The 22,825-nt window shown below is 42.6% G+C and overlaps 1 protein-coding gene across 7 annotated transcripts in view; it reads left to right on the top strand.

Moving 5' to 3' along the window:
• Positions 1-22,825, top strand: part of ncam1a (neural cell adhesion molecule 1a) — a 211,467-nt gene that overhangs the window by 137,863 nt on the left and 50,779 nt on the right. For all 7 annotated transcript variants that reach the window (XM_086098040.1, XM_086098046.1, XM_086098044.1 and 4 more), the window contains 3 exons: positions 19,315-19,389; positions 20,732-20,941; positions 21,019-21,162. In XM_086098040.1, coding sequence (XP_085954166.1) covers positions 19,315-19,389; positions 20,732-20,941; positions 21,019-21,162 — 429 coding nt within the window. The remainder of the gene's footprint in view (positions 1-19,314; positions 19,390-20,731; positions 20,942-21,018; positions 21,163-22,825) is intronic.

Genomic DNA, 22,825 nt, shown 5'->3' with positions numbered 1-22,825 from the left:
GGGGGTGGGTTGCGGAAGAGCTGGGAGGGGGTGCGCAAGATAGGGATCATCAGTATGCCAAGTGTGTCACTGGAAAAACGTCCTCCACTGAAAGATTGAATTTTGCAGTGAAAACAAGACAGTGTAGAATGGATGCGAAGCTTCACATTTAGATGGATACTGTCGTGAATTAATGGAGTGTCCTGCCGTCCGGCTTTTTGTGTTTAAAGAAGACACATGATGCATTTTTTTCACCATTTTAAATAATTCCAAGGTATCTAAATAACATACTAGTGACATGTTTCTGTTGAAATACTCAAAGAATCTAGAATAGGACACAGTGTACGCTCTATTTTTGTTCTAGCAGCCCATTTTTCACAACCCAGATACTGCTGGGCCAATGGGGAGTCTTTCTTTCATTACTGTGACTGTTTGTTCGGGTTCGGTCCATTTCTGGCCGAAAAACATGCGTATCGGCCGCACAACGAGCCAAAGGTGGCAGCGGAAGAGAACACTGTTGGCCAGCTGCGGTCAACCAAGGTAGTCGTTTATCGGCCCTTCGACGACAAAAAGGTTTAACTGTGTCGGATACTTTTCCGTGAATGGCCGCCTCAAAATAAGTACCGTCCACACTGCCTCAAATTCCCAGGCCGAATATTAGCCCCCAGTGCGTCCCTAGTAATGACCATAAGATTAGCTTCTACATATCATTGATCGAATGTTTTTTTTTGTTGTTTTTTTTTGGGGGGGGGGGATCAGCTAATTGGTGAATCTGCAAATGTTAAACTACGAATATTTGGCGGTCCATAGTAGAGATCAGATCAAGGTGGAAAAATCATTCTAAACAACCCAAACCGCAAGATCATTACTCAGGATAATCTTTTCAAGATATTCGACAGTTGAGCCTTTGATGACTTTGATCGCAAGGGAGGCCAAATGCTGAAATTTGGCCCGGTCAGAAAATGCGAACCCCATTTTAAGCACTGTGTGAGTCCACTTCACTGATGCTCATCTGGCCTTTGTAGATGGAGACAAGTGTTGCGACAGGCATCCTCCTAAGCAAGATAAATTTCTGCAAGGGGCGGAAAGTAGTCCAGTTCAAATTGAATCTGTCGGAAACGAGATCCGGCGAAAGCGCCCGCTTCCCCGCCCTTTATGTCTCCGACCGGCCTGATAACGCTTCCCGACCATCCATTCTGCAGCAGTCGTTCTTCAGATGAAGAACGTGCCCCACCAGGCGTAGGCGTTATCCTTTTTCCCGTCTTCCTAATCGCGTTCATGGGGCGGCGGTGAGGCAGAAAGGAGAGTCGAGCAAGCTGCTGCAAAGAAAAAAAATGCCCTGTAATACCTATTAAGCCATTCGTGAATTACTTAGCATATATTTCACGGCGAACGCACACGCTCCTATGTCGTCACTGTGGGTGAGAGTTTACGGCTGAGGTTAAGGCATGCCGGGGAGGATTTCCTGGAGTACTAACGATAATCTTAAAACGGTGCCGCCGCTCTGATTGCGCGGCGACGAGGATTGTCCATCTGTCTTGGCTATGTGCTTCTGATTTGGGCTCATTTGGGTTCATTAACTCATTTGCTCCTAAAAACATATAAATACGTTCTATTTTAAATGTTACCATGGTCCCCAAAATGTATTTATACGTTTGTTTTATTTTATTTTTTCTATGCTAGAGCATACAGAAGGCTTTGATGCAGTCTCTGAACTGAAGAGAGCGTTTGAAGCAACGGTAGTTATACAAAAACAGCCAGCAGGTGGCAGCAGAGTGTGGCGGCCGTGGCGCAGGGTGTAGAGAAGGTCGTTCAGTAACCTGAAGGTCGGCTGTTCGATCCCCGCTCTCCCCAAGTCATGCGTCGTTGTGTCCTTGAGCAAGGCACTTTGGTGTATGGAAGGTGCGAATGTTTGGTGGTGGTCGGAGAGGCCGTAGGCGCACACTGGCAGCCACGCTTCCATCAGCCTGCCCCAGGGCAGCTATGGCTACTTAAGTAGCTTACCGCCACCACCGTGTGAACGTGTGAGTGCATGAATAATGTATCCATTTTTTTACAACTTTTAGCGAATCCTTGAAGTTATCATTGAACTCTATCGGCATAATTTATGTTCGCCCGTCTGTCTTTGATACTTGCTTCTGACTGGGATCTCCTTGAGGAAAATTCCCTACCCATAATTCATCAAGGTTTTGGAGCATGTTGAGGCCCCCAAAAATGCAAGTAGTTTTAAGTACAGCACAAGCGTGACCATTTTTTTCTCTCGTTTCTATCATAAATACAACAATAAACTATTGACCTCACCCAACCGTATCCGGTCTTGCTAGTTATAACTGCACCACGGTGGCTCAGCAATTCTTTACGTGCAGCTTTTTATTTCCATTTTGACCATGAATCTCCATTCAGGCAACAAAAATGACGAGGAAGGAGGAGGAATACAAAGCAGGAGGAATCCACGGAAGATAAAGCGATAAAAATGTGTCCTGGATGAAAACTCTGCGGGCCATTTGAACGTAATGATTGTGACTGCCCGGATGGAAGCTTGAAGAATACCTGAGATTTAAAAGGAAATGTTCCATACAAATCTGTACTGTATATTGTCTTACATTGAAGGATATTTGTGGAGAAAATTCGTAAAGCTGTAGAAGGAAGCCTTTTAATGCAGTGTAACCATCAAGAAAACACCTTAAAGGGGACATATAATGGACAATTGACTTTTAAATGGCTTGTATACAAATAGTTGAGTCTCTGGAGTGCTTGTGTCCACCCGTCAAGTGTGAAATTGCACAACCGAGTAAATTTTTTGTGAGCTGCCTGTTTCCATAAACGTGTCTGTAAACAAGCCATTCGGAATTGTGTGAGGATTAGCCATATGTGGAATAAGGTGTCCTCGTGATGAAGTGCTGCCTCCACCAGTGAAAATACAAGCTTTTAATGTAGCACTTCGCAGTGTGCGCTTAATATTTTTAGACTCGGGGCTCAACAAGTCCCCACACCCAAGCTGCACCCTGAGTCGTCATGGTGTGAAAAATGGATTTCTTTGTGCTTATAACTTAGAAATACGTGATGTAAATTGTAACTCATATAATGTTTTTTTTGTGAGAAAATAAGGAAGTAGACCATGTTCTCTCTCCTTGATAGTGGATTATCATCTAAGACGCCTGGGATCTGTTTTAAATTGGGAATGAAATGCATAACCTTTAAAACTGCTTTAAACGTATCAAATGCAATTTTTCGTACGCAGATAAGACCACTTGAATATGTGCACCGCATGATATTTATCCCTCCATAATGTTTTTTTTTTATTTGCAGGAAAATAGTGAAGATGGTTGACTGGTTAAACTTTTTAAGATGAGTGTTGAGGTTCCCGGGTTTGAGGGATTGAGGTTAGGGTTAGGGTCAGTGGTTGAGGTTAGTGGGTTTAGGACTTGAGAACAAAGGTTACGTTAAGACTGTTCTCTGTTGCTTTGTAAGAGCTTTCACGTAGTCATGCGTGTTACATGACATTTCCTTGGAAAGACACAAGGATAGTCGAATCGAGTTGTTTTTAATGACCTGGCATAACCTTTGCAAAGTTAACTTTTCTGGATACAACACTTTTCTATTGTTTTTCACTGTTTTTCTTGGTGCAGTCCTGACAGTTGCCCCGTTTAAGTGGGACGAGTCCTGGGGTACCCCTTTATGTTGACAGATGTTGGACGGGTGCCCCCTTCATCTGAAACCTCCTGGAGCCGATCAGCAATCACCGCTGTGCAAGAGAGAGGAGTACAACTCTGACTCTCCTGTGGAGCAGGGGCTGTTGAAAAAGAGAAATTTTCCTCGAGATTAGTGTCTCACCAGCACATTATTAAAGCTCGCCTGATCCCGCTGCACCGCTGCGAGCAGCACAGAACATGAATTCGCTCAGGAAAAACAAGAAGCCATGGCGGCAATCCTCCAAGTTAACAAAGCCTTTAATAAAGAAAGCAGGATGTGACACTTTTTATTGAATATTTAAGCAGGCAACCCACTGGGGGACTTCCCATCCCTGACTACCTGGATTGCACATCCCCTTTTTATTGATGCCTGACAATGCGCAACAATTCAAGTGATGTGATATGAGAATGATTGATGTCAGTGAACGTTTAGGGAGAGGATGTTGTCTGATGTCTGCATGCGGTTGCTGCCTAAACTGTATGCAAGTGTTGCCGTTCTCCGCAGGTGGCCCGCTTGTAGGCGGCCACGGACGCTGCGCGGGGGCTCTGAGATAATTCCGAGTTAGGCCTAATCAGTCGATACCAGACGAAGGATACTTGGGCTGGGGGTTGGCTGACTAACGAATGATGTATGCTTTATCACTGACAGGAGGAAGATGTTATCAGACTGATAGGTAAATGTCATGTGTGCGACGAATAATATTGTTATCGTCTTTGTTTTATCGACTTCATTCTTAAAACCAAACCTCAGTTGTTTTGATAATGTAATGAATGCAATTCACCTGACTGGCCAATCCGGTCTGACAACTTTCCTAGCAGAATTGGATGATTTTTGATAGATTTTTCAATATATTTAAGTGTTTTAAAGGGTCACTACTGTTGAGGAGTTTGGTTAAATCAACCTCGATTCTGTACATGCAGACTCTGGAAGACAATAAAAGCCAGATGAAATACAAAAATTCTAAATAAAAGCTCAAAGTTCCATTCCAACGGCAGCAATGTAACCGAAATTTGTACCGATGCTAAGTCGCATCGCGCCGTACTAACCTACGCTAATGCAGCCAAAAACTCGATATTGTGGCCACAGGAAAGAAAAAAATGCAAATTAGTGAATATGAACTCTTCTATGATATAAACATAAAACTACCAAAAGAAAACCAGTAATTGCAGCCACAACTGCATTTTTGTGTTGCATGACCATGTATTCTTTTGCTATGAGAGTGAGATCTTGAGATGTATTCATTACTGTAATAAACCAAAGCTGTCCCTATACTAGTATTATCCATAAAATAATGGTATGTTGTTGTTTTTTACTCGCTAAAATGGTGAGATTATGCTATGACTAGATGCAATCAGTGGTGCTTGCAAACTTACCCAGCAAGGCCAGCAACCAGTTGTAATTTTTGTATAGGGCTATTATAGCGTGTCGTACAGTGATGCCATGGTAGATATACAACGGGAATTACGAGTCGGCGTCGCGTCTTACACTAGTATTATCATCATCAGCATTAGCTTAATACCAGCTTAATTTGTTGTCCTTGTTTGATACAGTGGATATGGCCTTCAAAGGCATACTTCACACACTTCTCCCTGCCTCTGTCTGGAATGGACTTTTTACAGAAAAAATTGGATGTTAATTATGCAGCAGTGTGACAACAGCAGAAATGAAGGATAATAACTGGTCTATTTTCACCCACAGCATTACTGAGAAGGCTCATAACAAGCCAATCTCAAATTTATTTGGAGGGTGTCTGCGTCCTTGCAATTTACCGACATCCACCTTGGCTCTTCCGCTGATGTGCGAGTGGCATTTCCAGTGCGGGGTGTTTGTGTGTAGTGGAGGGCAAACCCGAAGGTGCCTCCTATCCTGCCGGAGCCAGTGTGAGAAATAAGCACAAAACCGGCCGCAGGCTATAAAAACGATTGCGTGGAGGAAAATAAGATTCGGATGGATTTAAGGGTAGCCTCTGTGCCGTGTCCAATCCTGTCTGCGGGCTCAGGTTGATTCGCTGGACCTTGTCAGCTGAGCACCCGTTGCCTCCGACACATCCCATATGTCATGGGGCAAACCGGAAACGCCTGATCTGTTTAAGTTGTGAAAGAAGTCACAACTGATTAAAGCTTTTCTTAGCTCTGGATAAAGTCAAGCAACAATTGCTATTCAGTATTTGAATCTAATGTAAGGTAGTTTTCCTTTTGTTGATGTTTTTTACAATACAGTGCTACCTTGACTAGTCTCGATTTATTCCTATTCCCTCACCTTGAATGTTAGCATTTTGGTTAATGATCTAGCAGACCAAAGTTAGTCTAATTTTGATGTATTAGGGAGGTACGGGTCGGTGTCCATGCTTTAGGGACCTGCAACCCTTGTTTGTCCACCCCCTACAGTTAACAGAGAATTGGGAAACTTCTTGGTCTTCGTGAACGCACATTCCTAAGGCTTAGGGACGAGGCATAAGGGATTGGGCCTTAGAGTGGACATGGTTGACCTTACAGAAGCTAAAAAGAACCGCCTATGTATTCTCTCCACCCATTATTACCTTAGACTGCTCTCCAGACAGAGGACATTAGAGATAGACATTCATTGGGACTCAAAAGTACAAGGTCAGTGAGTGGGAACTGGACCACGCCGCTGCCTGCACCAAAGTTATGCGAGTGTAACACTACACCATCAGTGACTAAGATGAAGACAATTAAACTTAATGTAAAACCAATACAACACGGAATACCATATTAAGAAATACATTTCTTAAGGTAATTGGAGACTCTAAGGTGTCAACGGATAAATAAATCACAAAGCTGGCAATTATGCATGTTCGGGTAATGCCAATGAGACGGGTTGGTTATTAAGAAGTGATTTAAAAGCTGCCAAAGCGGCGGCAAGTCTACTGTCGGTTGATATTTTGTTCACGATTTTTTTTTTTTTGCACTTGTCATCATGACAAGGGAGCTGAAGTACTCAGTGTTTCTTATTTTCTGTTTTCCAGGCTCTATTAACAACATTCTCTGATGCGGTGTGTGGTAAATGGTCACCTATCCCCAATTTAAAAACTATTCCTACAGCGACAAGACCAGCATTCAAAGAAAGTGTGTTCGACTGACAATAGGCTCATCACTTTTTAACTCTCCCTTCCCAACATCCGATTGTGATGCAGATTTTCAGTTTTAAAACTCTTTGATGGAGAGATGCTTAAGGCCTTAAAGGAAGAAGCATTCCACAGCCTCTCAGATTGAGTTCATTGTATCGGCTGTATCTGTTCTTAAAGATAGCCGGGTGAAATTGAATCCACATTTGTCGAGTGCCTGTCCACCTGTGCGCAAAAGCATACCAGACTCGTGTCTGGATGGAATTGCCTTTTGGAAGAAGAAGTGGGCGATAACCACTTGACTTGTGAGTCAGGGGAATATCTGAGATGCCCGCGGGGTGGGGAGGTAAGTGGGAGGGAAGGTGCTGACTGATTCCTCACTTCACTGAGTTTCGTACTGCTCGCTGCCAAAAAACACCACTGGGGTCGCTTGGTCACTGTCAACACTCCAGACTGTGGATACGTTCCTTGCTTATACTAGCAATGATTTTAGTTCATAGTGTGAGGGAGCAATTCAACTTGGAATAATCACATGGGGTCATGTCCTAATTGTTACGGGTATCAAATATCTATTCATCCATATTCTTTTCCACTGCACATAACTTTGGTTGCGCTATTTCGTGGACCTGCTTCCTCATTTCTATACAATGACAATGATTTGTTTAAAGGAGATATCATCACAATTACTCTGTTAATCTTGTTTGAGCCTAAAATGAATTTAGCCTGTTTTGAACGGCCCCCTTCTCAATTGATATCTGCAACAGTTTCACATACAGTATTAGGACCTTCACATATTGAACTGTTTATCTGATCAATCAGTGACATTCCAGGATTTAATTGGCTCTCCTGCTTCAACTCAAGTAGGATATGTTTAGAATCTAAAACAAATCTCTTCTCTGACTGCTCAAAATCGTATTTGCTCAGTTCTTTGAAGACTGCTGTGCCTCCATGTGTCATTCCCGTGATTGACAGGTGACTGGCCCAAGGCGCAACCCCGCAGCTTGCCCCAAGTCAGGCGGGATATGACATCCTTGTGACCCCGGACCGAAGAAGAGATGAATGTAAATGTATCACCCTGACAGATGTCACAAGTACCTTAGTTGCAGCTTTTTTTCCCCCTGCTACTGTCAGCTTGTTTTTTTTTTTCGATTGTGCTGCAATGTCCTAAAAGATCCGCAGCCATCAGTGCTGTTAAGATATAACAACTAGCTCTTTTCAATAGACACTATAGCTGCAGTCGTTGGTTACAAAAGTCCGGCGGCTATAAAAGGACAAATGTTCTCGGGAGTTAGCAGGGAGACAAAACATTGACTCATTGGGCGTGTTACATTTGTTAGGAGTACAGATAAAAACGGGAGATCGTGTTTTCTGTGTTCCCACAGCGTGTGTGGACTTGTATTTACCTCGGTAAGGAGGTCTACCAGTGGCCCGGGGATCGATGGTGGTCGCAAAAGGTACCACAGTATCCACCGGTGGCAGGGCTGTAAACAGGGTGCATTAAGGGGTAAAAGTGCTGAAATACGCTCGGTGCTACGCCGTAAACATGCCTTTGACTTTGTAGCACGACCCCATTGCGGCTTAATTGCGGTGACCGTGTTCAGTGGTACGTTGGAAGTTATTAACTTCAAGAACATTGCCAAGACACAATGGTTCCATAACTTCCTAAGATTGGTTAGCCTTAACGAGGAGGCATTAATGGTAACATGTTAAGGAAAATTGACTTGAATTTCTTGCAAGCGCCTGCTCACCAATCAGGTGCAAAATTGCACAAGCAAGTGACTTTTTGGTGAGTTTCCCAGTTCATGTGTACGTGAGTTTCTCTGCCCATGACTTGGATGAAGATCCTCTAAACCTTTAGCTAATACCGTCATTTGCATTAGCAAATTTGTTGTGTAGACTTTTTGACAGCTTTTATTTGGTGGTTGGTGATAAAGTGAAATGCTTGCGTTTGTGTTGGTTTACGTTTATTCTCTTTTACCTGGTCTGGATGAGAATTTGGGTGAAAAGTCTATTACAATTCTTCATATCTGGGATATTTTTATGAAAGCATGTACTGTAATAGACACCTTGGAATTGTTTTAAATTGTGAAAAAGTCTGTAATATGTTCCCTTTAATTATTCAAAGGAAACGGGGACTGACTCCAGATAAGGTGTTTGTGGGTGGGCTGTAGATATTGGATTTCCCTCCATTAGTATTCCCGGCATCATCCAGACGCTCCACAGTGATTATCAGGGTGTTGAGATGCAGGCCCCACCTCCAGGTCAAAGGAAGAGGGTGGCTTTCGCTCTTTTGGCCTCGTTAGTTAATTACGGCGCATACTGGCAATCACACTCACTTTGGCCTTTTTGCGCGAGCAGAATACGTGAGCGATCGCCGTGTGCCGGGTCGGCCCAAAAACAGAAAACTTGAAAGGGAATATGAAATGTATGTATATCAGAAATGGGCCCAACAGTAGCTAGTGACTCGCTGGTATTTTTTAAAGTAGCTTTTTAAATGTCAAAGTCAAAGACAGCCTCTTTGAGGGACTCTAATGGAGGTCATGATCAGTTATAAAAGCTTTCCTATTTTGAAAACTACTACTACTACTGTGGTGGAATTGTACTATACAAAGTATCAGATACTGAAAAATGATCAGATCTTCTTACGCAATGACATAGCAGTACCTTGAAGTTTGGCCCAAAAGTTGTACAATTAGGAATTTGAGTAAAAAAATAGTTAGAACCGCCATCATACATGACATCATCGTATCGCGCCCGTGAATCTAGTAATCTCATGTCAACCACAATCGACAGATTAACTGTTATTTATGAGCGTTGACGTGTTTAAGCTATGTTTATCAGGGATTTTGTTTTCGGAGGTTAGTACTTCCTGTTTTTTGTTCCCATTCTTGTTGACTCAAGAGGACTCTCAACCGTAGACGGCATGAATCAGCCGAAAGCTTTTGATTTCGAGTCCTGTCTGATCTCTGTAGCAGCACTGAGGGAAGAGGTACACTGCTGGCTGCACTAGCCTCTTGCACTCCTTCATGTTCGTGTCGCTTGTGGCAAAAAGGTTGGAGTCAATTGAGTCATGTTTGATGTTTTACTTTACATTAGTGGTTGATTTCAATTGTTGATTGTGTGACAGTTAAAGCAAATTGACATCTTGTTTGGATTAAGCATCTACTTATAGAGTAGTGTCTGCATAATGACCAGAATGAAGGTTACATGTTAATTACTCAAACGTGATAATTGATCCTTCAAAAAAGACCTGCGAGCCTTCTCTTTTACGGGACCTATTTACATTTTCTCGATGATAACCCGACCTCACTTCAAGAGTCTCTGTGACCTTGTGATAAACTTTAATTGGAAGGCGCATTCAGGTCAGGTCAGATCTTGATTTTGGCTCGCAAAGCGATGATGGGGCTTGATGGGGCTTTACGAGCGAGTCAGCCATGTTGGAAAGCTGCCGAGAACAATAACTGTAAATGCCCCGGAATCTCAATAATGTACTATGAAACAGAGTTGTTAAACTCACTTATGATGATGACCATCTGTGCAAACAAGTGGTTGGTATATCGCGGCGCTGCAATGAATCTTCACACGTTCAGCAGCATTTTCAGGGCAAACAATGCCAACAGTTGTGTTGCTTTACCGGAAAATCACATTCAGCAAAGTCAACCTCCATACAGGACGTAATCTCTTGAGCTGTTGAGCGTGTTGCAATGCCTTTTGCTCTACTGCTGATGCTTTTTTTCACGCAGGCGGCATGGGTTCGATTCGCGGTCACTACGCAACCAATGCCGGTTCTAAGCTTGCCGTCAGGAAAGGCATACAAATGATATGAGTGACTGGCTGTGTTGATCCCTGACAGAGAAAAGGTGAAAGTCACTTCTGAAGACCTAATCTCATTCTACGCGTTTTACATATTTTTGATGGTCCATCATTGGTCATTTGTCAGCATCTAACGGCCACTTCCGTCATAGTCAGTTCGCCTTTTTTTTCTTCAAGCTGAACCAACCTGTAATCGTCGGTTCGTCGCTTCCGTTGTCACTTCGTCACCGCTATATTAGAACCAACCGATAAAGATGGGCATTCCATCAATATTGACGGACCGTCCCTAAGTCCGTCACTGGTGTCAATAGTTCTTTAGGTTGAAAATAAAAATTAGCACTACTACTCGACTTCACATTCACAGGAAACACATGATTAAACTAGTTAGCATACTACTCATAGCCGAAATAGCATAAACCTGTGTGAGGTCACACCCTTTGAAATTCATTTTCAAATTTTTTTCAGTTTTTAGGATCTAAAACCGTTTTGCGTCAACATGGAGTCCAGTAACTTTCCATCAAGACAGGTCGAGACAATTCGTTGAATACCAAATTAGGGAAGATACTGAAGGGGTTAAAGATAAATCATCCTAAACTGTTGATTTTTGCTGGAGACCTTTGCGTCCCCCCCCCACTTGTAATACTTCCAAATGACAAGTAACAAGGTCGTAAGGTTTGGGGAGTGATGGCAACAGCTGTAATCCCTACAAAGCCGCGACTGCCGTATGACTGAAGGCTGCGAAGAGTTCGGGGAGCTTAGGAGCCGACGCGCCTGTGTCGATTTGATTAAGGCGGCCGCCACCCGCACACAGCGTGTGGAAAAGGCTGCTTAGCGCTTTGTGCTTCGTCTCCGAGTACAGCAGGTTAATGATAAGTGGTGGAGACAGCTTTAGGATGTGTTCTGAAAGGCTCATTTATTTCACACCGGCAACACAAATTGTGTAGGCATCATTCTCTGTGCTAGTTGGAGGGCTGAATAATCAAAGAAAAATGCTATCTGCATTTTTCCACTTGCAAGTCTCCAGAATAGTCCTAATTGCTTGATGTCACAGGGTTATTAATGCCATAGAAAGCCTGACTGATGAAATATTGCAGGTTGCCAGGTTCAATCTATGTGAGTTACTCATAACACAACTACTACTTTGTAAACCACTAAATTGTGTGCTCTGCCATGACACAAATTGAAATTTGGCCACTTGGGAGAAAAATTGTGTCAGTCCAACCTAGTAGAAAATGGAGTCTCTGCCACACTATATCTTGTCATGTGATTAAGGAAGACGACCTGTAATATAAATTGTACTGTGAGGCTTGACATATATAAGACGTATGCTCGGGCGGCCAACATTCACTCTGCTGTCACTCATGGCTCCGAATGTCATGGCTCAGTTCACTTAAGCTGTTAAAAGAGAGACAAAATAGCTCAGGGTGTGCCTTTCAACCATTTTTCAACTGATGACACACGGGCGGTCAGCCAAGAAGGCTTTGAAATTGTTTTTAGTAGCATGAGTAGATCTAAAAAATTCACAGAGGGCAGGCTTTCAGGCATTTTTGGCCAAGAATATTGAGCCTTTATTATGAAGCTTTCAAGGTCTAGATTGAAACGTGCGTTGGCCAAATGAAGCCTCTTACATTTTTTTCCAATGACATCCATTTCGAATAAATATTTAGTATAACACTTCGTCAAATAACTGAGCATTTGTTATTGGTTCTTACCAGTAATTGCAAATGTTGCTGTTGGGCCCTCTTTTGTATTTTAAATATTTTTTAAATATATGCATGTGAAAAGGTGACCATGGATTATAGACCGAATCCTGATCTACGTTTGTACACCAACCATTAGCTAAACAGGAAGCAATTTAGCATCTCTTCAGCAAGCAGTCCAACCTCCACCTTCCATATTCCGTAAGAATCAATTGCTCTTTTTCTCTCCCAAAGTCAGGTCCTTATGGATGAGTCAGTTAACTAGGTAGTTCTTAGCTGGTCTAGTAGTTTGTCTGCCTATCAGAGAGTCTGTTGGGTAGGCAGACAGTTGGCTGTTCAGTTAATCAGTGAGTCAGTGAGTTAATGAGTTAGTTAGATAATCAGTTAGTTCGTTAATAAATCACTCAGTGTGTTAGACAGGTAGGCAATCGGTTGATTGGTTTGTCTGAATTGGTTCGTCATTAGGTTGGTTATTCAGCATCCATCGTTCAGTGAATTAAATCCGTTGGTCCTCAACGCTCAGACAGTAGTTGGTAGTGTAGTTTTTGGTTAGTCAGTCAATCAGATGGTTGCTTTGGTTTATTGTTGTTGTTGTCAAATAATCAGTTAGTTTGTTAGATCATTTTTGTTTTGTCCGTGAGTAGGGTAGTTAGTCAATTGATCAGTTGGTTAAGCAGCTGGTCGGTTAATCCGTCAGTTCGTTAGTTGGTCGGTCCGGTCAGTTGTTTGGCTAGTCAATCAGTTATTTAAGTATGCAGTCGGTTGGTTAATTTAGTTGATTACTCTGTCAATTAATAGTCAGTTGGCCTGTTGTTTGGTTAAATCCATCAGTTTAATGGTTATTTAATCAATCGGTTGGTCTGTTAGTCATTCATTTGACAGTTGGTCAGTTAGTTGATCAATTAGTTGGGTTTTTTGGTTAGTCAATCAGTCAGTAGGTTAGGCAGTCGGTCAGTTTGTTTGTTAGTCAGTTATTTACATAGTTGATTGTGTGGTTAGACAGACAATAAATTAGTTCATTTATTGTTTAGTCAACCAGTGAGTTAATTGGCTGATTGACCATTCAGTCAGTGTCAGTCAGTCAGTTACTCTGTTGGATGGTCATCAGTCAGTTTGCCAGTGAGTCAGCTTGTCCGTCCATTTGCAAATAGGTTCCTTTGTAGTGTTTCTTGACAGTTTGTCGCTGCACCTGAAGCATCAAAACATAAAGTGGAAAACACACGCAAACACTTTGAAGCAGCGATCACAGCTAGCTGGAAGATTTATGTAAATGGAACTCTGGACCCAAAATGAAGGCCCCAAAGATTAGAACAGATCAGACAAGAATACTAGTGCGCCGGTCCACAATCATTTTCTGGTCTCTGGGGTTGAGTGCGAGCCACCTTCACTTCAAGCTCCACTTTCATCCCCTTCATTACGGAGCATGTGAGGTGAATGCTTTCATTAAGGAGAATCCCAGAGGGATTCGTGAATAGATATTGCTCAGAGTTGCGCTTACTTTCGCACCCGCCTGATACAACCTCACACATATTGAATAGATCAGAACAACCTTGGATCATGTCCCTTTTAGCAGTCAAGCATGTTTGAGAGGTTGTGAACTTTGGTGAAGCACCAGTGGAAGCGTTTGCTCGTCATATTTAATGAGGATGAAAACCATACATTTTGGGTAGTTTTTCAAATCCCAGTTTAGATTTTATAGGCTTTTTCAGGGGTAGGATAGCATGAAGATGTGTTAATTAATCCCATTCCACATCTGAATGCTGACATCAGCTTGCGTGTCTGTTACTTAGCGAGCTGATTCGGTCTGTTGTTTGGTCAGCTAGTTGGTTAGGTAGTCAGGGCTTTTTACTCAAGTCTTTCGACAATTGGTCTTGGCAAATTCAAAGTGGTAGCGCTGTAGAAAACAACAAAAATTGAAGCTCAAACACAAACAAACAAAAACATTTTTATTTTTTCCCCAGCTGTACATCCAGAGGCAGTTGTGTTCCAAGCGTACGTGAACTGAGTCCAATCGTCGCAGTCTGGCACATTCACAATGATGTCTGCAATGCCCTGCAGAGAGTGTTTGCTCTCTCTCGCACCCCTTGCATGCTAAGCACCGCTAGGTGACTTGTAGCCTCCTTGTGTCAGAGCCAGTCTGCGCTGACAGCCAAATGCCAATTAAGCATGCAAACCCTCCTGATGCGCGACAGCAACGAAAGTTTGGACCAGTCGACTCATTTCCGACCACTTCCTGTTTGCTTCATGCACCCACTGTTACATTAATGAGGTCCTTATAAATACTTATGCTCTGGAATGTGCCTCCATACCTGTTTAATGTAGTCCGTAATCTTCTCCAAAGGAGACTAGCCAGCACTCTTTACTCAATGGTTTTCCTGATGCAAACTTATTTTTAGGGGTGAGCATCTCGTCATGGTTTTCCATACATGGGGTGTAAAACAATTCAAAGACGGTTTGATTTGAAAGTGGAACAATTCGATTTAGTTCGACTCAGTGGGATTACAATTCAATTCGAGAGGGTCTGGCTCAGTTTGAGAGGGTTTGATACATTTTCTTTTGGGAATTTTTCAGTCCTGTTAACTCATTCACTCCCAGCCATTTTCACTGAAGCAACCCCCTTCACTCCCAGCTGTTTTACTGGATTTTGACTGATATTAAAAGGCCAACAGAATATTGTGCTCTGTTGCTATAAAAACATGGAACCTACCAAAAGAAAGTTTAGAGTCTCTTCTTTCTTCAGGGAAAAAAGTATATTTGTATCTGTTTCCGTTTTGCAGCAATTAGTATTAGAATATAGCTTAAGTTTCATCATTATTCACAAACCTGTTCAAAACACTGGGAAAAAGAGTTGATCTCTTATACTCTGCTGCCACCTGCTGGCCGTTTTTTGTAGTAACTACCATTACTTTAAGCGACCTCTTCAGGTCAGAGGCTGCATCAAAGCCTTCTGTATGCTCTAGCATAAAAAAACAATTACCGTATAAATACGTTTTTAGGACCATGGCAATATTTAAAATAGAACGTTTTATACGTTTTTGGGAGCAATTTCCTTCTATAATAAAGCTGTCCAATAAAAGACGAATCGATAGGTGTCTCGGTATATTTCAAAGTGAAACGTTTCGGTTCGATACATTCACATCTTTTAAATAAACAAAAAATTAAAAAAATTGTTACAAACCTATGTTATTTTGTATCAGTGTAAAACTGTAGCATATTTAGCTTAATGGAATCTAATGGGATGGATTGGGAGTTGCCCATTCAACTTCGGATCACGTTCAAATTTTGAATGTTTGTAACAGCAGTTGAGATCTCAACATGGACCAAAATCGGAATCTCTTTTTTGAAGAATTTTTTGAAATTTTGAAATTGTGCTATTTTTCACCATAAATAATTTTGGTGATAACCAATCAGACAATTGTTCCCATATCGCTAAATAATTGTTTATTTTGTTTTTCAGGGCTCAATTTTGATCAAGTTAAACAGCATGCCGTCTTACTTTTGTGGGGTCGTGCGAGGTGATGGAAGTGAGTTAACAGTACCTGTGGGAGGGAAAGCACTGCGGGCGATCATCTTTCGTCTTTCTTGGCTTTTTTCGCAAAAGTCTCACACGCGTTTGACACACAAGCCTCGGCGACCCCACTTTGTTCCTCAGTGGCAGAGAGAAAGTGGCTATTTCGAGGACGCGGGGTGAGAAAAAGGCTCAGGGAAAAGCAATTCTTCTCACACCGCCTTGCAATTGTTTTTGTTGTCTTTAGCTGTGCAGATGTAATCAGCGGGATTGTCTTGCAGGGGGTTCACGGTATCTACGCGAGGGTACGAAATGGATACGATGTTTTCTTTGTATCTACCTCCAACCTGGAAAAGCAAACAGTCCGCCAAGGTTTAGTGGTTTTTCCATGCAGCATCTACGTTAACAGGGAGCGAACATTCACTGAGTAGTTTGCTCTCTCAGGCGTCCGTACTAAATTTATGAAAATATATGATTTGCATTTATGGGTTACTTTTTACGGCTTTTTCTAACAGTTCCTTTGAGGTTTTATGTGTTTATTTTTTAGAATTGCCTGCTGAGCCCAATCAAATGCTCCCACGGGACGTACGCAGATCACTAACTGTAGGTTTTACACTCCTGTTTTCAAATCAGCTCATAACAGGAGCATCAGGACGACTCGCTCGAGAAACATCCGCATCTCATTGTGCCGATATCGTAGCGGGAGCTCTTGGGATGCGTTCCCACGAATCTCCCGCCGAGAGGCAAAATAGACTCCCACCTGCTTGTGTGACGTGCCGACATAGGGCCGGCTCAGCGGGATTTCTTATATCAGACCCTGGATCAGAATTCATTGTGCAATATGCATACGTCACTCACTAAAGAGAGGTGCCTCGAGCAAGCCTTTGTGAAATTATCACTTAATCGTTATCCATACAGCTGGGTTGAATGTTAACGTTGTTGTCAATGTCCAAATCCAGTCAGTAGCGCCCGCTAAACGGTGAGAAGAAAAATTTGGTGGACAACTGTCATAACAGGACGTATGAAAAAGTTTCAAGAGCCTTTGCACGGAGTTGAACAGAAAATCAGCCATTTTGGTGAATTCTTTGACAGACTCTTATGAGGGAATTCGCTCAAATGAGCCTCAATGGCAAGTATCCTATACCAGTGATTCGTAACCATCAGCCGTTTCTACTCGATTCCTACCCCTAAATTATTATACTGTCCACTTGCCTGTGTTTTTGTAGCTGTGATAAGAAGTGCAATAAAACACTTCCTTTAACAAAGACCTGTTAAAGAAAACCCTTCAACTTATCTTCTCACAATGTCCAAGTAATCCGCTGAAAGAGAAAAGCGTCCTGCAATGACTTGAGTCAGACGCCTTTTATTGACACCGAGAGAAAAATCAATCTTCCGAGTGCGCGGCTAAAAATACTTCCGAGACAGTCGCTGCGCTTCTTCTTCTTCGCGGTCGGGAGCTTCGCTGTGGTGAGGTCGCAGGTGCGCGTTTCGTGAACGCTTTTGATGAGTGCATCGGGCGAGCGCAGCTTTGTCGCCTCTTCTTTGTGTTGGTGGCGCCTGCCAAAGCGAGGTGCGGGGCTAGCGCTACTTGACCTCAAAATGTAATCACTTGAAAATGAAGATAACCCACGCTAGCCTTGAGCAGACACAATCCAGCGAATACGGTATTTACTCAAACAGCGGTACCCACTGCAATTGACGGCGCGTCTTGATTAATTGACGTTTGCGTCTGCTTCTTGAAACACATAAACGTCTCGACTTACTTCACCTGTCGCACTTATTAATAGAAGCAACTTCATGGGAGCTGTAATTGCTCTGCGCATAGACCGTTTATTTTTGGGTGACAGTAAGCACGGGATCTCATCCAGATGAGCCATTCTCCCAGTCACGTGTGTGACATTCTCGCAACAATCCTGTTGCATGTGACTCACAAACACACGTAAGGTCACACACGTGACACAGCACATTTGCCTCAGTATCACTGGGATGGGAAGTGAAAAAGCTAAAATACTTATTTATACACAATAAATACCCAATAATTTATAAGGTTTCAATTGCTAAGCTTAAAGGCCGGAAGCAAAACTGAATTATTGTGAGAATGACCCAGTTTCAAATATAAGGTTTTTGATTTGCTGTTGTGTTTAGTGTTTTCTTTTTGTGTTTTTTAATTGCTGTTGTCTATTAAAGGATTATCATCGTTCCCTTGACAGGAACATTGTGATATTGAGCAATATTCTATATATCAACTGGAGGTATTTATTTACACAACAGTACAATATTAAACAATATTTTATATGTCAAGCGAAATAAAAAGGACGACTCTGGAGAAGTTGCCCCAGAACAGGAATAATTACACACAGAACATTGTGGAGCGAGTCCGCCCAAAAAATCTTCACAAATTGATGGACCTACTTCTGAGCTGCTGATTTGGTTAGCAACTATTATCACAGCACTGATAAACATTGTAGCCACTTTACAAATACCCCAAAGCTAGCCAATCTTTTGACTGCCCAGTTCTTATTTACTTCACAATTGTGGTCGGGGTGTGTATCCGAGCACATCCCAGAATGCAACGCACGGCTGGCTTCAGGATCTCAAACAAAGCAAGAGGTGCTTATATTTGCTTGGGTCGGGGTGGCATTCATAACCGCGCAAGCGAGCAACATAATAGAGTTAGCAAGTGGACCGAGACCACCTCCTCGGCGAGGTCCCGGCCCGCTTGTTTATGTCTGCTCTGCAGTCTGGTAGTCGTGGTCACGCCCGGCCAAAAAAACTACTCCAAGGGAGTTCGATGAGCCTCACTTTGATATCAATCAACTAAATAAGGGCTCATGAATACTTTTTGATAGTAAATTTCAATACTACCCTGCTACTTAGTAATCTGTGCGCATGTTTCCACCCACAGTTACATTTTATGAGGCACTTTTAATGCCGATTAACTGATAGAATCATCGCGCAACACTAATGATTTCAGACGGTATAGACAAATGATGAAAAGATGGATGAAAGAACCATTCAGTGTCACAATACCCACGCTACAAATTGCCTCTGAAATGCTGTTGCTAACGATAACATGTCCAATATCTCACAAGAATCCAGTTGTGGTGTCGTACCGGATGCTAATTAGGTGCGTTCACCGTCTCGGTTCATCCCATTAACTGTGGTAGTGTCAGACAAATCTGAGAGACTTTTAAAACCTTCATAGTCTCAGAATGCTAATGCTAAAATCAATGCTAACAGCAAAAGCCACATCCCATATCGACACGCAATATCATCCTTTTATTTATGTCCATCAAATTTGCAATGACCCGACCAAGAGCTGAGTGTGTTTGCTTTTCAGTCTTATCCCAGGACTGATGCCAACATTTTGAGAACCAGAACGTTTCAAATCTGTTGCGTGTTGGCACTGATCATAATCGCAATAAAAAAAAGACTTGTGCTATGAAGCCTTTTCAACGATTATCCTCTTCCAGACAAGTTCGTCCGACTGTGTCTTTACTTTTTTACTGATGGTGTATATATTGTGTCCCCCACAGCTACCATCCAGGTGCAGGTCACTCCAACACACAGGGAGATCAGCGTGGGAGAATCCAAGTTTTTCCTCTGCGAAGGTAAGCTAGCTGGATGTAGACGTATAGATATTTGTTGAAAAAAATATTCTGGTAAAAGTAGAACTAATGCAACTCCTTTACTTAGGAAAAGTAAAAAAGTACAGACTCTAAAATGTACTAGCTATTGATAAAAGCTTTTTTTAGATTAGATGGAGAATTTTTGACTGGCAGACGCTTTGACTTAAACAGGGCTGATGATGGGTTATACCTTGCTCTCTCCATCGTTAATTCTCCTTTGTTCACATTCCTCTTTGTCGCTGCAGTCCTTGTTTTCCCCACCGAATAAGGACCCAAGATCTCAATAAATAATAATCAGTCACTGTTGGCATTCATTGCATCATGTCATCATTGGCAGAGACGTTTTAATAAAGTCAAGAGCTAAAGGTACAATTATTGGTATGCAAATGAAGAGTCATTTGAAAAAAAAAAAGTATTCAAGTCTCGTAGAAACACCTGAAAAATTTACTTCCCACCACTGAATGTGAGGGACAAACTGCAGTATCAATTTGTCGTCTGTGTGGTATTTGCGTGAGGTCGCTGCAGTCGTTCGTAGGCGGATGTCCGTCAGGGGGATTACAAGAGACCGTGTGCGTTCAAGGAAACATTTGCTTGGTCAGTCGAGCGTGCGGAGGGTGACGCCTGACAACGGACAAGACGTCGGGGTTCCACTTCATATTTTTCCAACTGCATTTTTGTTTAAATACTAAGTCATCTGCGATACTGCCGCCAAAAAGTCTTCGCTTCTGAGTGCCTGGTTACCAGTCAGGCATATTATTACACCAGAGATCCTACCTGAGCCGGCCGGACGTGGTGCGTTCCAACGTGTGTGTTTTTTTGGTCATCTCCTGCTAGGACTGTTTCCGAAGCAAATCTTATCATTTGACCTCAGCTATTGCTGTTGGCTCTGGTGGAATATGTTCTACTTTCCCCTCAACTTTTTGTTCCAGGAAGGAAAATGATTTTCGTTCCAGTTTTCCAAAGCTCTTAAAATACAGGCAGAGCATTCCATCCCAGAAAAATGCCCGAAACCTCTCATTTGCAGCTTTCGCACAGAGGCCTAATGGTTGAGCTGCCGTTCATTAACAGCTGCAGCTTCACGAAATTAACTAGATGGTGACATCAGCACAATTGCTGTCAACACAAAGAGGTGTGAGAATAGCCTTTTTCACTCTCGCTGCCAGTACTTTTTCCAAATTTGGGTTGATGTCAATTCATGGCAAACCCATCAACCAGTGTCTAAGGGGGCGGGGCTAAGGTTTAACACCCAATACTCGCTAGCCACTTTGAAATCGACTTGCCGAGACACCGATGCATTTCAACCAACTTTGTACCTTTTCTTCAGTGGTTGGAGATGCTAAAGACATAGACTGGTTCGCGCCCAATGGGGAAAAGATCCTGCCCAACAACCCCAACATCCAAGTGAGCCGCAACGACGAAACCACCTCCACCCTCACCATCTACCACGCCGACGTGGACAACGCCGGCATCTATAAGTGTGTGGCGAAGAGCGGCGACAAGGAGGCCCAGGCCACGGTCCAAGTCAAGATCTTTCGTAAGTGGACCGAACTTTACAATTTTGCGTAGGTCCAATCAGACTCCCATTTTTACATTTGCGGTTTGTCCTTTTAGAAAAAATCACCTTCAAGAATGTTCCCAGCCCGCAGGAGTTCAACGAGGGCGATGACGCCGACATTGTCTGCGATGTGGTCGGTTCGCCGGTGCCCTTCATCATTTGGAAACACAAAGGCGCCAGGATCCAGGCCAACAAAGACGGTGAGATGATCCTGATAACAATCCTAAAATGGTCCTTACATGTGTACGGCAAGCTGCTCTCATCCAATGAATGGAAACATGTGTGACGTATGTACGGTTTTTGTGGGGTTGCAACTGTTACGCAATCAGTCAATAAAGCCTATCTGTTGGGGGTGGCGTGGCTCAGTGGTAGAGTGATTGTCTCCCAACCCAAAGGTTGTGGGTTTGATCCCATGCCATTGTGACCACGTCGAAGTATCCTTAAGCAAAATACCGAACCCCCAGCTGCTCCTGATGCTGCGTCATCAGGAGGTGAATGAGCAGTCGAATGCAAAGCGCTTTGTGGGCTTTGTAAGGTGGAAAAGTGTTATATAAATGAAGTACCATTTACCATCCAGGCAATGTATACATATACCTTGGTATAGTTTGTAAACTTGGATGTTGGACCGAAGAGACCAACCCTTCCAGGTTAGCTTAGCGCTTGGTAAAGCACTTTGGACAACATTTCATGCAGATAAAGTGCTATATAAGTGAACTGCGGTTACTGTTAAGATCAAATTAGATTATTCATTTTTTGAACTATTACGTATTACGTACAATTAGTAACCCATTCGAGTCGATTTGGGACTCGCTGCTTAAATGGTAAACAAATATCAAACGCGGATTATGTGTCCGAGCTCTAATTTACCAAATGAGTGTCTCTGAATCATAATGTGACTTCAGAACTCCAAAGCTTGATATTTAAACATAGTTAATGGCCTTTAAAGCTGTTGGATGAAGGAGACTAATCCTATTAGGCCTGCTTATCATTGAATCTTTTGCCTGCTATTTCCTTTTAAATCTTCAGATATAATTAAGTCATAGAATAAATAATTAATAATAATGTAAAAAAAAAGGAAGTTGATGAAAAAAACTATCAGAAGCCAAAAATGCATATGTATATATATATGAAATTAATCAGCAAAAACGATGCAGAAAAGACAAATATTTGGTCACCACTGACTTGTGTTATTGATATGTTAAGACGTGAAATGTTCCAGATGTCTTACATAATGGAAATACAGCAAAAAAAAACTACTCCCAACGATAGTCCTTACCAACTTTATCTGAGAAGATTTTTTTAGTCGCCTGTTCCGCCACCCGTGACTGAGAAAGAAAGCCCATTTCTGCTAAAATGCCCTAGATAATGCATGAATGTGAATATTGGATTCTTTTTACCTGGCAGATTGAGTTGAATAGTGTCAAAAAGAACTCTTGTCGGGAGGGAATTTGGGATTGCCGTCAACCTGAGCGGGAGCCTCGTCCGTCACTATCAGAAACGCAGAGCGTATCCTTAATGTCACTTTGATCCATCTCGACGTGAGCGGGTCTACCCACGGTTGTAGCTGCATTATTGAAGGTGATTTCTGGCAATCGAGTGGAAGTTTTGAAAAGTCAGATCAGATTTTGGCCTCGTCGCATTTCATTGTCGATGGGTCAAAAACACAGCAAGAAAGAAGCAGAAAAGAGCATCAGAAAAGCCTCAACACGAGCCTGAAATTGTAATGTTTTTCTCCGCGGTTCTAGACAGTTGTTGATTTCCCGCGAGCGAGGCGAGGAAAGCCAGCGCAATGTCCACGCGCTGAAGGAGCACATACACGATTTGCAACGATTTACTGTCATGAAGTGAGGGTTTGACGTCCGG

Source organism: Leptonotus elevatus, chromosome 16 (genome assembly GCF_054856555.1).
Source record: "Leptonotus elevatus isolate MCC_2025b chromosome 16, RoL_Lele_1.0, whole genome shotgun sequence".
Taxonomy (NCBI): Eukaryota; Metazoa; Chordata; class Actinopteri; order Syngnathiformes; family Syngnathidae; genus Leptonotus; species Leptonotus elevatus.
Note: the sequence above shows the minus strand (reverse complement) of the source record. Positions and strands in the feature narration are given on the sequence as shown.